The sequence below is a fragment of the Chlorocebus sabaeus genome, chromosome 1 (assembly GCF_047675955.1).
Source record: "Chlorocebus sabaeus isolate Y175 chromosome 1, mChlSab1.0.hap1, whole genome shotgun sequence".
Lineage (NCBI taxonomy): Eukaryota > Metazoa > Chordata > Mammalia > Primates > Cercopithecidae > Chlorocebus > Chlorocebus sabaeus.
Window position 1 is genome coordinate 47,996,947 of NC_132904.1, and position 14,875 is coordinate 48,011,821.

Consider the following 14,875-nt stretch of genomic DNA (forward strand, 5'->3'; position numbering starts at 1 on the left):
AAGCTGTCAAGCCCTCTTGTTAATTTAGGCAGAGCACAGCATGAAAAGTAGCAGGCTATTCTCCCTCCATCGCAAGGGGGCTGCCCTATTTAACTCTGGGGAAAAGAAGAAACTAACTCCCTTCTCCATTTCTCAAATGCTAGGAGCTCATTCAAAAGAGCAAGCCTGCCTTAGGGTGCTCTGCATACTTTGAGCTCCTTTCTCTTCAGTCTTTTGTACAAGTCTATTGATTATGCCCAGAGTGGGTTCTGGCTTTTGAGCCCACCCTATTCCTGAGACTGCAGATCAGTGCTCAGGACTCAGGATCTGGTAACACAGGCTGAGCTGCTTTCCCATGGCAGGACTTCATCATCTGGCCTGGCTCAGATTCAACTCTCCAAGACTCTCAGTGGCCTGGGTTCTTGTTCTTGGGCTCCTAGTTTGGTCATTTAGGTGAGGTGAGTTGGGAGGGATCCTTTGAGTGGGATTACAACAGAAAGGCTATGTCGGTCATCAGGACTAAGGTTCTATCAAGCCCCTACAAGTTGTCATTCCTCTTCCCATCTCAGTATTTGAATGAGATTGAATGTGTGGGGGGTGTGTGCGCATTTAGCATTAAGATAGAGGGAAATATTATTCCTCATTACCTGATGAGATAAATGATTTGGAGGCAGAATAAAATAATCAGTGCACAGTTGCTTGGTACGATCTGTTAACATTCAAGTTCTTGTGAAGAAAAGATATAAGAGAGAAGTATCACCAGTCTGAGGTATGTGCTCTTCCCACTTGGAAGGGAAAATAAGAATTTGCTCTAAACAGACAAATAGTATTCTGTGATATGCTAGAAATGCTGGGGCCCAACCCCAGTCAATGGTAAGAGTAGCCCCTTGTTAGGGGTCATGTCTGGTTGCTAGAAATAGAACAACCCAATTTAGGGTGGCATAATCAAATTGGGTTTTAGTTTTCTCCCATAGCAGGAATCCAGGGGTAGTCAGTAGCACTGTCATGCAATCAGGGACATGGGCTCTTTATCTCCTTCTACCCAGCTTTTAGCATATGACTGGCATCCTTATTTTTATCATGTTGCAGTTCAGCAAAGTCTAAATCCCAGGCAGGAAGAAGAGAGGGGTTAGCTAAGCTTGCCTTCTTATAAAGACTTTCCTGGAGGACCCCACCTAGCAATTTATGCTTATATCTTATTGGCCAAAGCTATGTTATATGATCATCCTCAGCTACAAGGGAGGTTGGGAAATGTAAGTGTTTTGCAGTGTACATTGCCACTTTGAAAAAATTGGGGCAGAGGAGGAGGGAATACCTGTTGGGTAGTAAAGACATTTGTATTTGAGGGCATACTGTGTGCCAGACACTGTGCTATGCTGTTTATCTGCATTGTCTCCATTAATCCTCACAACAGCCCAAGGAGACACTGTTATCCCATTTTACAGATGGGGAACTTGAGACTAGAGATGCCACTTGCCCAAGGTCACACAGTTTAAGTGTGGTGGAACCAGTTCTTGAATCTAGGTCCAACTGGTTCTAAAATCTGTGCCCGCTGTTATTTTCAAAAAGTGACACATATGGCCAAAATGGTCACTGAGTGTCAGGAATTTCCTGTGTTCTTGAACAGTGACTGGTTTCAGATGTTCATGATAATAGCATGACCTGCATGGGAACAGCACCCCATCTGGAAAGGCTTGTGTTGTCTTAGCTAAACATATATGCTCTGCATGGCCAAGCTGCCTGAGTAATACAGTCATTGACAGCCAAGGGGTGCTTCATTCTTTCCCATCATTGTGCTAAATCGAGCATTGCAGATCTGTTTTGTGACAAGTGTCCTGACTTGAGAAGTCATATGTTAAATTGTTGGGAATGCAAAGAGACAGGGAGAATACCAAAAAACTTTTTTGACCTTAAATTCCATAACTTAGTAAGTTAAATGTTTAGGTCCGGTAAGGTGGGGGAGTAGGGAATATTACTTTCACCTTTCTTACCTGCATCCAGAGCATGAACATTTTGTGCACAAAGGCGCATCTTATGTAAGTCCCGGGAGCCGTGGGAATAAGGAACTGTTCATAACCCCAAAGTCTTCAGGGCTAGAAAACTGCCCAGTGACAAACTGACTACCATTCGCTTAGCCGCCCTCTAAAGCTTTGTTTTGCAATAAATGCTGGTATTAATCTAAAGAAAATGATTTATCATCCTCTGTCAAATTTATTTCCAGGAAGCACTGGCATATATGGGAGTGTATATACTCATGTACAGTCATAGTAAGGACTAAGACTTATGGTTAAATTAGCTCCAAGGTTAGAGAAGACTAACAGACTCTATGATTTGAGGGTCAGGTGTTTATGGGAACAGTATTCAATGTGGTTACCATAATTAAATTGGGCTTCAGGGTTGTCTGGCTTTGAAGGCAAAGGCTATTTTCTCTACTACTTTCTTATACTCCCAGGTGCCTGTCCCAATGGGGTCTGTATAGGTGCTCGGTAAATACATGGTGATTGGTTAGGGAAGGAAGAAAAATCCATGTTACAATTAGTTGGGCTGAGACATTGTGCCCACAATCTTTGGGTTCCAGAGTTGAAGAATCCTTCATTTCCTCTGAATTCTAATATCATACCCATAGGTGGCATATTTGTTTCACTATCTGGCTCTTATGACAAGGTGCTCTTTATCTTTGGGGTGTGAATAACAAGGAGATACAATTACCTGGGTATCACAATTGGAATAACCACTTAGAAATATCAGAGCAAGTGTAACCAAAGCAGCATGCCAGATTCTAAAGCTTCAGCAACTTGGCCAGAGTGTGATCCAGAGGGCAACCAGAGCCTTCATCATCTCTGAAGTAGCCTCAGCACATCCTCTGTGGGTGGTTTCCTGGATGTAAGAAATAATAAAGAAGATAGGCCTGGCACAGTGGTTCATGCCTGTAATCCCAGCACTTCTGGAGGCTGAGTTGGGAGGATTGCTTGAGCTCAGGATTTCGAGACCAGCCCGGGCAACAAGAAAGGCCTTGTCTCTACAAAAGAAAAAAAAAAAACTAAAAATTAGCCAGACGTGGTGGCAGGAGCCCGTGATACCAGTTACGCAGGAGTCAGAGGTGGAAGGATCACTTGATCCTCGGAGGTTGAGGCTGTGGTGAGCTCTGTTCACACTAGTGCATTCCAGCCTTGGTGACATAGTGAGACCCTGTATCAAAAAAAGAAAAAGAAGATAATGGCCAACTTAGGCAACTCGAGGACTGTTGGTTCAGGTTACACTAATCTAGTTATGGAGGATTAAAGGGAGAAAGGAAAGACAAAGCTAAAACCCACCGTGTGAAAAAAAGAAAAAAGAGAAAAAAACTGTCCTATGTACATTGTGGAACAGAGTTGTCCCTTTATAAGCTTACAGTAAGAATTACTTTTTCTTTTTTGAGGTGGAGTCTTGCTCTCTCACCCAGGCTGGAGTGCAGTGGTGTAATCTCAGCTCACGGCAACCTCTGCATCCCAGGTTCAAGCAATTCTCCTGCCTCAACCTCCTGAGTAGCTGGGACTACAGGTACACACCACCATGCCCAGCTAATTTTTGTATTTTTGGTAGAGTCAGGGTTTCACCATGTTGGTCAGGCTGGTCTCGAACCCCTGACCTCAGGTGATTCACCTTCCTTGGCATGCCACCACACCCAGCTGAATTACTTTTTCTTTAAGTATGGGCTCCTGAATATTTCCCATATTTTCCTCCTACTGGAATTTATAGAGCCACTGAATGTTAACAATGGATGGGCCCTCACTCATCAGTATCTCAATATGTCATTGTAAAATGATTTAATAGGCAGGACCCCTTCCAGTATAAGTAGCAGAAACCAAACTCAAACTAACAACTGAAAAAGGGAATTTAGGCCCGGCAGGGTGGCTCATGCTTGTAATCTTAAAACTTTGGGGGGCTGAGGCAGGTGGATCACTTGAACCCAGGAGTTTGAGACCAGCCTGGGCAACATAGCGAGACCCAGTCTCTACAAATTTTTTATTTTTTATTTTTTTTAATTTTTAAATTAGCAGAGCATGGTGGCATGCACCTGTAGTCCCAGCTACTCAGGAGGCTGAAGTGGGAGGATCACTTGAGCCCAGCAGATCAAGGCTACAGTGAGCCATGATCATGCCACTGCACTGCAGCCTGGGTGAGAGAGCAAGATGCTGTTTAAAAAAAAAAGAAGAAGAAGGAATTTATTTATTAACAACTAAAAAATCCAAAGAGATATCTGGTTTACATATGGTTAGATGTAGGAGCTTAAGCCAAGTTTTTAGGATTCTATGTTTCTCCACCTGCTTTCCTTTGTGTTAACTTCATTCTTAAGCGGTGCCTTCCCACACAATTGCAGCAGCTGCAACTCAAGTCCCAGGGCTGACTCTGATTGGCCTGGAGTAGTCAACTCCTGAACCAGTCACTGAGACTGTGGACCCTCAGCTGGACAGGGAGTCAGCAGCACCTGAACCACCTGGACTGAGGGTAGGAGAAAGTGATCCCCAAATGAAAATTGAAATGCTGTTATCAGAAGGGCAGTGGATACAGTGTGGATGTTGGAGAGGAAAGAAGTCCTCTGTTGGATAAAAGGAGTTCCAAAGATGCATTATTTTTTTCCACAAAGCTTGGGGTTTCCATGGAAAAGACATTGGTACATAAATAGCGAGAAGAGTGATTGCTTTTCTAAGTTCTCCCTGTATATTAGTCCATTCTCACACTGCTATGAAGAACTGCCCAAGAATGGATAATTTACAAAGGAAAGAGGTTTATTGACTCACAGTTCCACATGGCTGGGGAGGCCTTAAGAAACTTACAATCATGGTGGAAGGGAAAGCAGACATGTCCTTCTTTGCATGATGGCAGGAAGAAGTGCCAAGCAAAAAGAGAAAAGCTGCTTCTAAAACCATCAGATCTCATGAAACATGCTCACTGTCAGGAAAACAGCATGAGGGTAACCTCCCTCATGATTCAATTTCCTCCCACCAGATCCTTCCCATGACACATGGGGATTATGGGAACTACAGTTCAAGATGAGATTTGGGTGAGGACACAGCCAAACCATATCACCCTGCCTAAGTTAAAGGCAACAGACTCACACACAGTGAAAAGCAGACCCCATGTGGAGGATTGTATTTTCACATTATGTTGACATTCTAACTAGCTCTGGCTCTCAGGGTGAGCTGATTCTGCCCTGAATCTGTGTTGATTATTGGTAGCTGAGGTTCTGAAGTTGTTGCAAAGACACCTGGGGTGTGGCCACCGAGATGTAAATGCAGTAGCATTTCTATTATGTACTCTCATGTGGAGAAGAAAATGCCTCTGGCTTGGCCCCATTTTGAGTGGCGGATCTTAAGGCCAGGACCTTTTTTTTTTTTTTTTTAAACCAAGGAGTATAGCTAAACCAGCTGCCCCATCTAAGTAAAGGTCTTTGGTAATTTTTCTAGTCCATCTGAGCTGAGCTGGAACAAGTTCTCTTGCCTCCCTAATCTAAATTCTGCGAAGCTTGTGGAGCCACTATTGTATCCCTGGTGCCAGGTGATCAGGATGCAGACAACTAGGACCCTGCCCCAAGGAGGCAGAGAGAAGGGCAGCTTACCGGGGGAGATGGACCATGAAAGAGGAGCCCTCCACCATGTCCCAAAGCTCCTCCTGTAGCCTCAGTTCACACCCTGACCTATCACCCCACCCCATTCTCTTTTATAGCTTCCAGGTTTGCACGGACACATGTGGAGAGGCAGAGCAAAGCCTACCACACATGGGCTCTGGAGTCTACCTGGATTTAAGCCCAGGCTCCACTCTGTTCCAGCTGTTTGATCTTGGGCAAATATCGATCTTCTCTGTGCCTCAGTTTCCTTATTGTTAAAATCTGACTAATAATACTTCACAGAATTGTTGTAGATAGACATGAGAGTTGTTTCTGTTTGAACTGTTCCCTGATAAGATAGAAACAGGTTGCTGTTCACATAAAGAGGTTGCTGTGCCCATTCTCTATTCACCATCTTTGGAGAGTGTTAATTATGCTATCATTTGTACTTTGGGCTGTGCTAGAGACCAGTGGGAGGGATCCTGAGCTCAGGAGCTTTCCATTTAAGCCCCAGACAGACAAACGGATAAATCGCAAAAGGAAAAGGCAAGACCGGTAGCACAGAGTAGAATGGGAGCACAGGAGTGGTCTTCATGTGAATGTCACATGTATAATTTATTCATTCTCTCTTGCAGTAGTTGTTACGGAGTGTCTATTTTATACCAGTCATTGTGTAGAAGTTCTGGGCATATGATGATCAGCCAGATGGGCCTCTGGCCAAAAAGAATTCATAGTTTATTTGGGAGCTAGATGAATAAACACAGTTATGGTCCAGTGCGATTAGTGTGACAGTGGGATCAGCATAAGATCCTATTCTAAATTGGAAGTTTATGTCAGGGCGGCTTCCTAGAGGAGGTGTTGTTTAAGCCAGATCCCTAAAGGAGCAGAAGTTAGGCAGGCCGAGTGAGGACATGAGCATGAAAGGTGTTCTGGGCAGAGGGAATAACCTGTGCAAAGGCCTGCAGATGATTGAGTGTACAGTGCATTTCATCGTGGAGTCTTGGCTGTGGAGCAAACTGAATGTGCTGCTGTCATTGCAGGGACATGGAGAAGGTGGAGCGGCAGGCTGTCCCCCAGGCCAACCACACAGAGTCCTGTCACGAATGTGGCCGGGTGGGACCCGGACATACGAGAGATTGTTCTCATCGTGACCATGATGACACTGTCAACTTCGAGAGGCAGGAGCAGGAGGGAGAGCAGTACCGTTCCCAGAGGGACCCGCTGGAGGGCAAGCGGGACCGGAGCAAGGCCAGGTCTCCATACTCGCCGGCCGAGGAGGATGCCTTGTTTATGGATTTACCCAGTGGCCCAAGAGGCCAGCAGGCACAGCCCCAACGGGCAGAGAAGAATGGAATGTTGCCTGCCTCATATGGCCCAGGAGAACAGAATGGGACTGGCGGGTACCAGCGGGCCTTTCCTCCCAGGACCAACCCTGAAAAACACAGCCAAAGGAAGAGCAATCTGGCCCAGGTGGAGCACTGGGCAAGGGCCCAGAAGGGGGACAGCAGGAGGTGAGTAATAGACTCAGGATCACTGCTTATAATGAGTGCAGTAATGTAGTGGCAATAGCTGTCATTTAGCGAGCACTTGCTGTGTAAGGGCGGCCTTAAACTCTTTACCGCCATTACCTGCGTAAATCCCTGTAACAACCCTGCAAAAAAGGGTGATATTCCTTGACAGAAACTGAGGCTTGGAGAAGTCAAGGAACCTGCCCACAGCACACAGGTGGTAAGGCCAGAGTTCAGTCCTGGGTCTGTGAGCCTCCAAGGCCCCCACGCGATTACACCAGAGTCTTTTCTACTCCTCAGAGAATGCCTTGAGACATTCAGCATGTAAATGATAACCGATCTCCTCTTTTGCTGCTACTTCTCTACATCCAAGAAATGTTTATAGAAACTAGAGTAAATAGAGATTCATTTTTAATTCCAGGCACATACAGAAGTGCGTAGGCACTGTTGACATTGGGCTTTATCAGATACATTCCTTCAAGAAGATTTTAATTATTTAGAAGGCATGCATATCTTGCTATTTGCCAAGCACTGTCTGTATTTTATTATAATTTCAGATTAATTAGGACACATTTCTGAATGTGAAGAATTCAGGGTCACTAGCTTCCCTGTTGTCCCCAGAAGCCACTGTGCTTTGTCTTCATTATGAAAGACGTGACAGATTCCGCTCACTATTTTCAGGCCTCTAAACAAATCACTGACAAGAGAGGAGATAGCAAAGCCAATGTGCATTCAGAGAGCTCCCCAGGGATTGCAGTGGATGTGCCAGCATCCAGACCAAGTTTGCCACAGGCCTGATAACATGCTCTGAAAGATCACACTTCCTTCTCCCTGTTGGCCAGGCCCAAACTTTCTACCTGTGGACTCTGGAGGTGGTCAGTGCTCCTAGGGAATAGCCTAGTCCTGTTTTCAAGTATGTGGGTGTGTTGTGCATATGTAGGTTGCTGTAGCCTCTTTAATCTGGTCCAGCTGGGCAGTTGTGAGAGTGGATGGTGGAAAAATCACAATGGAGCCTTCCTAAGTAACTGATAGACATTGTTGTGGAGCAGACTAGAAGAGAAGGCCTGTTGTGCTGTAGCTAAGACACCTTCCCATTCCCAACTGGGAATGACCAGGTATCAATCCTGTTTGTTCACATTTTGTATCTTATTAATAAAACAGAAAGCTACTGTCTGAGGACACAGAGAAGGGAAGCTGCTCTTCTTGGTGCTGGCCTAAGTAGCCCCCTGGTAGGTGGTTGTAAGATGACCTTACTGCTGAGCAAGGTTGGAAAGTTGGCAGGGGTAATGTAATGTAGGTCCTCATTCTCCAAAGTAAGTCATTTGAATTTTATTTGAAAAAGCAATAGGGAACCACTGGGAGGTTTTAAGCAGGTAAGTGATGTGATCTGATGAATATTTCACGAAGAAGGTAAGAGCCTAGGAAGGAGGCTATTGCAGTAGTCCATGAGGGTGACAGTGGAAATAGGATGAATAAACCAATTTGAGATACATTTTGGAGGTTGAAACAGCAAAGGTTATAAGTGAATTCGAATGCAGGATGAGGGAAACAACAAGGATGATGTCTAGAATTTTGAAAACTTTGTTTAATTTTTGTGGATACATAGTAGGTGCATGTATTTATGGGTATATGAGATCTTTTGATACAGGCATGCAATATGTAATAATCAAAACAGGGTAACTGGGGTGTCCATCACCTCGGACATTTATCATTTCTTTGTGTTATAAACATTTCAATTGTACCATTTTAGTTATTTCTTATTTTTTAAATTAAAATAAAGATGTAATCTTGCTACGTTGACCAGGCTGGATTCAAACTTCTGGCTTCAAGCAATCCTCCCATCTTGGCCTCCCAAAGTGCTGAGATTATAGGCATGACCCACTGCACCTGACCCCTTTTTAGTTATTTTTAAATGTACAATAAATTGTTGTTGACTATAATTATCCTGTTATGCTATCAAATACTAGCTCTTACTGATTCTATCTAACTATGTTTTTGTACCCATTGAACATCCCTACTCCCCCCTGCCCACTACCCTTCCCAGCCTCTGGTAATCATCATTCTACTCTCTATCTCCATGAGTTCGATTGTTTTAATTTTTAGCTCCCACAAATGAGTGAGAACATGCAAAGTTTGTCTTTCTGTGCCTGGCTTATTTCACTTAACATAATGTCCCCAAGTTCCATCTGTGTTGTTGCAAATGACAGGATTTCATTCTTTTTTATGGCTGAACAGTACTCCATTGAGTATAAGTACCACATTTTGCTTATCCATTCATCTGTTGATGGACACTTAGGTTGCTTCCAAATCTTGGCTATTGTGAATAATGCTACAATAAACAGATCTAGAGAATTTTGACTTGAGCAACTGGGTGGTTACTGAGATGGGGAGGGATAAGGAAGGAACAAGTTGGGGGAAATCGGAATTTCCACTTTGTACATGTAAGTAGGGAGTTAGAGTTCTGGACATGGGTGGAGTGGAGTTAGCATTCAGGTTTGGCTTGGTTAATAGGTAGATATGGTGCTGTGCAGCAGATATAAGCATAGGTAAGAGACATGAACTTGATGAGGAATGTAGTCCTTTTGGAGTGTCCAGGTAGAAATGACCAGGAGGCTATAGGGAATGTGGGTACAGGCTGTAGAGGGATTCTAGAGTCATTGCCTTAGAGATGGTAACTAATGCCCTAGCAGTAGTTGAGATTAACCAGGGTGGAATGCTTAGAGCCATGTTTCTTAATCCTATCTGCATGGTTTGATCATTTGAGGCCCAACCCCACAGATTTTGATATAGTTGGTCTGGGGTGAGGTCAAGCCATCAGTATGTTTTCAAAACTCCTTAGGTTGGCCAGGTGTGCTGGTTGATGCCTATAATCCCAGCACTTTGGGAGGCTGAGATGGTAGGATCGCTTGAGTCCAGAAGTTTGAAACCAACCTGGGCAACATAGCAAGACACTATCTCTACCAAAAAAAATTTTTTTTATTTTTTAAGTTACCTGGATGTGGTGGCATGCACCTGTGGTCCCAGCTTCTTGGGAGGCTAAGGCGGGATGATCACTTGAGCCCACGAGTTCAAGGCTGCAATGAGTTATGACTGTACCACTGCACTCCAGCCTGGGTGATAGAGCAAAAACCTGTCTCCAAAAAATAAATAATAAATAAATAATACATACATACAACTCCCTAGGTGATTCTAGTGCATGTCCACAGTCAAGAAACTGTTGCTAGGCTGCACATTGGAATCACCTAGAGAGTTTCAACATTTGGTGAGGCCTTAGTCCCCTGAGCAGAAATCTGACTCCATTGGTCTGGATTGCAGCCTGGACATAAGGTTTTTAGGAAGCACATTTTCCCCCGTCCCTCCTCCCGCAGTGATCTAATGGGCAGCCGGGACTAAGAATCCTCAACTGAGAGAGCACAGTCGCAGAGGGCCAACAACAGAACACTGAGGACCCCCAACCTAAGGGTCAGGCAAAAACTAAGTCACTTGAAGGAGATGAGGAGAAGATGGGGGAGGAAAACTGGAGGTTCTGTGGGGGAGAGTTTCAGTTGGAAGGAGTCCAGGCAGCAGTGCACGGTGCTGCAGGTAAGGACTTCCACCTGGGTGTGGTGCTGCCTTTCCTTTTTTTTTTTTTTTTTTTTTTTTTGCTACCAAAAGCAGATACTTGAGACTTAGTGCCTTTCAAGGAGGCTGAGCACCCCTGAAGGAAAGTCCAGAACGTGGCGGGTCTTTTGCTCGGTAGCAGAAACCCTTTTTCCACTGAGCTGCTTGAGGGGCTTAGATGGGCAAACCTGAATTGCCATCCTTAATAGAGCTACAGTGTCAAAGTTAGCTCAGGAGGCAGAGTAAAAGGAGGCGTTGAAATCAGTAAGACGGCATGGCCAGTGAGAAATCCTTCGTGGCAGGGGCACAGAAAAAACTGTCAAAAGCTGGGTGACTGATATGCAGTAATAAGTTGTCAGTTATGAAATGTCTCTACATAACTGCTCCAGTAGCCTGTAAACCATGTTATTCTACTACACACAATGGCCTGAATTTGAGAGTTGGGAGTGGGGTGTGCATCAGAGACCTAAAGAATGAGAAGTTTACAGGGAAGTAAGAGGTGGGTGGGGAGGGCACAGGACTTTCCCTGGGATGCAAGATGGGGATTTGAGCCATTCTTATCTAAGGGGCAGAGAGACATCAGGTCTGTAGAGGAGAACAGCTCATTGGCTTTGGAGGTCACTGAGCACACAGTGAGAGGAATTTCATTCTAGTAGGGGAAGCAGATCTCAATGGGCTAGAAAGTGAATAAAACTGAAGAACTGAAGACAGAAGATAGAACAGAAAATGCTGTCAATCTTTAAGTGAGCAAAGTGTCTTCGTCTCTGATCATTCTCTTGTATTTTAAAAGGCCCGCCTCTTATAGTCCTAGGTATTTTTTTTTTCTTAAAGATATATTTGTAGTCTCTTACAGTAAGTCATAAATAGATCTGGCTGCTGAATAAAGGAACCTCCTCCATTTTCTGTTTGAAAATATACGAGATAGATATCTCTGCTTTGCATATCATCAAGACTGCTAATCTCATTAGACTGAGCACATTAAGACATTGGGAGGAGGGTTATTTGAATTGCAATATGATCCTGTATTATTGGCTTTAAACCAACAGGGCATTATTTCTAATGGGAGATACATATTTCACATCATTAAACTTTTTTAGAATATGGTTTGTGGGAGACAGACTGACATACTCCTAGAATCTTACTGTATTTTAAGAGCTTGTTTTGAAATTTTAGGCTTTCATTTTCCCACCCTGACCTCCCAGTGTTTAAAGTAATGCATACTTGTAAAATAGAAAGGTTGGGGTGGGGAATAGAGTTAGGATCAGGAGATTCAAACACTACAGTATAGAACAGAGTAGAAAGTGGGAGTCCTGTGTGATTGGAAGTTAGGTTGAGGAACATCTGCTGAGTAAAGTATAATAATTGGTTGTAAAAAATGATACTGCATTTCCACATGACCATTTCTGTAGTGGCTGTATCAGAATATCTTGTTTAGTGCCTGTTCAGTGACAGGGAGGCCCTGTGGCCACAGGGCATGGTGTGAGGAGACATTGAGCCCAGTTTTTGGGTAAGACCAGAGGTTGAGGGGCCAGCAAATGGATCTGCTGTTAGGGGCAAATCTACTCTGGAAGCTCCCACTTGCTCCCATGGGGTCTATACCTCAACCACAGTACCACCTCCTCCTGTGTTCCTCCTTCATAGTCAGTTACCTTGTTTTGGCCCCTGGAGCGAGGGCTCACCATTGTACCGGTACCTTGGGGTCACTCCGAAATGGCAGACTATATATAAATGGAGGGTACAGCTTAGAGGATGAGCTTGGGGATTTGGGGTGCTGCTAGCGGGGCAGTGGGGAGGTGAGGGTGGACTCTGACCTTCCAGGCACTGTAGGCAGGCAAGGGAGTAAGCTGCAGAGCCAGCCGGGAAGGGCGTGTGGGTGGGAGCACAGCTCTGAAATGCTTTGCATAGTTTGCATTTTGCTTCTGGCAGAATGAACAATGGTTAGTCAAGTCCCGAACTCCCCAGAGGAAGCCTCCAGCCTGGTTTCCGCCACCGCTACCACCTCTGTTTTGAGGATTCAGGCACTGCCCCGTCTCAGAGGCACATTCGTGTCTAACTTTGGGAAATCAATAGCAAACCCTGCCACCTAGTGACAGGCTGACTCACTTGGCAGGCGCGACAAGTAGGTTGAAGAGATCTTAAAGTTATCTCCCGCAATGGCAAAGATAGCTTTATTTGAATGACAACTATTTCAAATCCTCACAGCAATTTTCAAAGTGGTTCTTACTATCCCCATTTTGTAATAAGGAAAGTGAGACTTAGAGGGCTTGGATGATACTTGCCTGAAGTCTAAAGTGATTAAATGAGTTGAGTTTTAAAACAATTAGAACAGTTTCTCAAACTTTACAGAGCACTAGAATCTCCTGGAGGGCTTGTTAAGACACTGATGCCTGGGTGCCATCCCCTGATTAGGTAGGTCTGAGTTGGGGCTGATAACAAGCATTTTAAAAATATATCTTATTTTTAATTGACAAATAATAATTATATGTATGGGATAGATGTGATGTTTTAATATATGTATACATTGTGAAATTATTACATCAAACCAATTGACATATTCATCACCTTACCTGCTTATTCTTTTTGGTGATAAGAACATTTAAAATCTACTTTTAGTAATTTTGAAATATACATTATTATTAACCATTGTCACTATGCCTGTGCTGTAGCTCACCAGAACTTATTCCTCCTAACTGAAACTTTGCACCCTTGGACCAACAGCTCCTCTTCCATCTCTCTTATCCCTCCCAAACCTCTGGTAACCACCTCTCTACTCTGTTCTTCTATGAGTTTGACCTTTTTAGATCCCACATATAAGTGAGGTCATACACAGTATTTGTCTTTCCGTGCCTGGCTTATTTCATTAACCTGCATTTTTAACAAGTCCCCAGGTGGTGCTGATGCTGGTGGCACACAGGCCACACTTTGAGTAGTGTTGGCTTGGAACAATGTCTGGCACAATGTCAGCACCAAATAAATGTTAGATAAAATTGATAGGTGAAGGTGGAGTCAGAATTGACTGTCTGACTGTAAAACTTGTTTTCTTTTTACAACATCGTGCTGCCTCTCAGGCTTAGTAAAATTCCATACTTCGTCCCTTGCTTAATTTTTTTTCCTTCTCAGAAAATACAGTGGAGACTGGGCATGGTAGCTCATGCCTGTAATCTCAGCACTTTGGTAGGCTGAGGCAGGCAGATCTCTTGAGGTCAGGAGTTCAAGACCAGCCTGGCCAACATGGTGAAACCCCGCTTCTACTAAAAATACAAAAATTAGCCAGGCATGGTGGTGCACACCTGTAGTCCCAGCTACTCAGGCGGCTGAGGCAGGAGAATCCCTTGAACCCGGGAGGTGGAGGTTGCAGTGAGCAGAGATTGCACCACTGCACTCCAGCCTGGGCAAAAGAGCAAGAATCTGTCTCAAAAAAGAAAGAAAATAAGATGGCTAGTTGGTGGTAGTTTTTGAAATCATATCCAGCTTTGTGTGCTGGAGTGTTTATTGAAGGGCTAATTATGCATAGGACTTTCTTAGACTATGGACAATACCATGGTCTGAAACACAGTTACTGTCTTTCAAGAATTTTCACCTTGGCTTGGGAAAACATGTCTTGCAAGCATGAAAAGATCACATCAATATAGGACCTTGGAAAAGTTACAGGCAGTGTGATAACTAGGTCAAACAGAGCTGGATCACTGAGGGCTGTGGCACTGCATAAGGTCCACGTGGGGAAGGCATGGGCCAGCATCCTGGAGAATGAGTAAGACCTGGGTAAATAGAGCCAGGGGAGACCATCCAGGTAGGGGGAGGGAAGAACAGTGTTATAAGAGTAAGGAGGGACAGGAAGGGTACACACGTTAGTGAAGGACCTTCTGTGTATCAGACATGGAGATTGCATTTCCTAACCTGTCTCACTGATTCCTCAGAAGAGCCTTATGAGGCAGGTAATACTGTCCTCATGTTACAAGTAAGGAAATGGAAGTTCAGAGCAGTCAGGTAAGCTGCCTAGGGTCACAAAGCCAGCAAGTGTAAAGCTCGGCTTCAAACCCAGGTTAGACTCCTACCTTTCCTTTTTCCACTGCAAAATGTTGCTCAGGTGTGGAAGAGGCTGGGTCAGGACTAGGGTGGGGCTGACTGTCAGACACCAGCATGTGCAGGGGTGACCCTGAGATGGAGTACTTCCTTCAGTTTTGGGCCCTAGGCATTTGGC

General features: G+C 44.4%; 1 protein-coding gene across 8 annotated transcripts in view; it reads left to right on the top strand.

Moving 5' to 3' along the window:
- Window positions 1-14,875, top strand: part of PLEKHA7 (pleckstrin homology domain containing A7) — a 231,690-nt gene that overhangs the window by 178,076 nt on the left and 38,739 nt on the right. For all 8 annotated transcript variants that reach the window (XM_037997516.2, XM_037997519.2, XM_037997517.2 and 5 more), the window contains one exon: window positions 6,607-7,077. In XM_037997516.2, coding sequence (XP_037853444.2) covers window positions 6,607-7,077 — 471 coding nt within the window. The remainder of the gene's footprint in view (window positions 1-6,606; window positions 7,078-14,875) is intronic.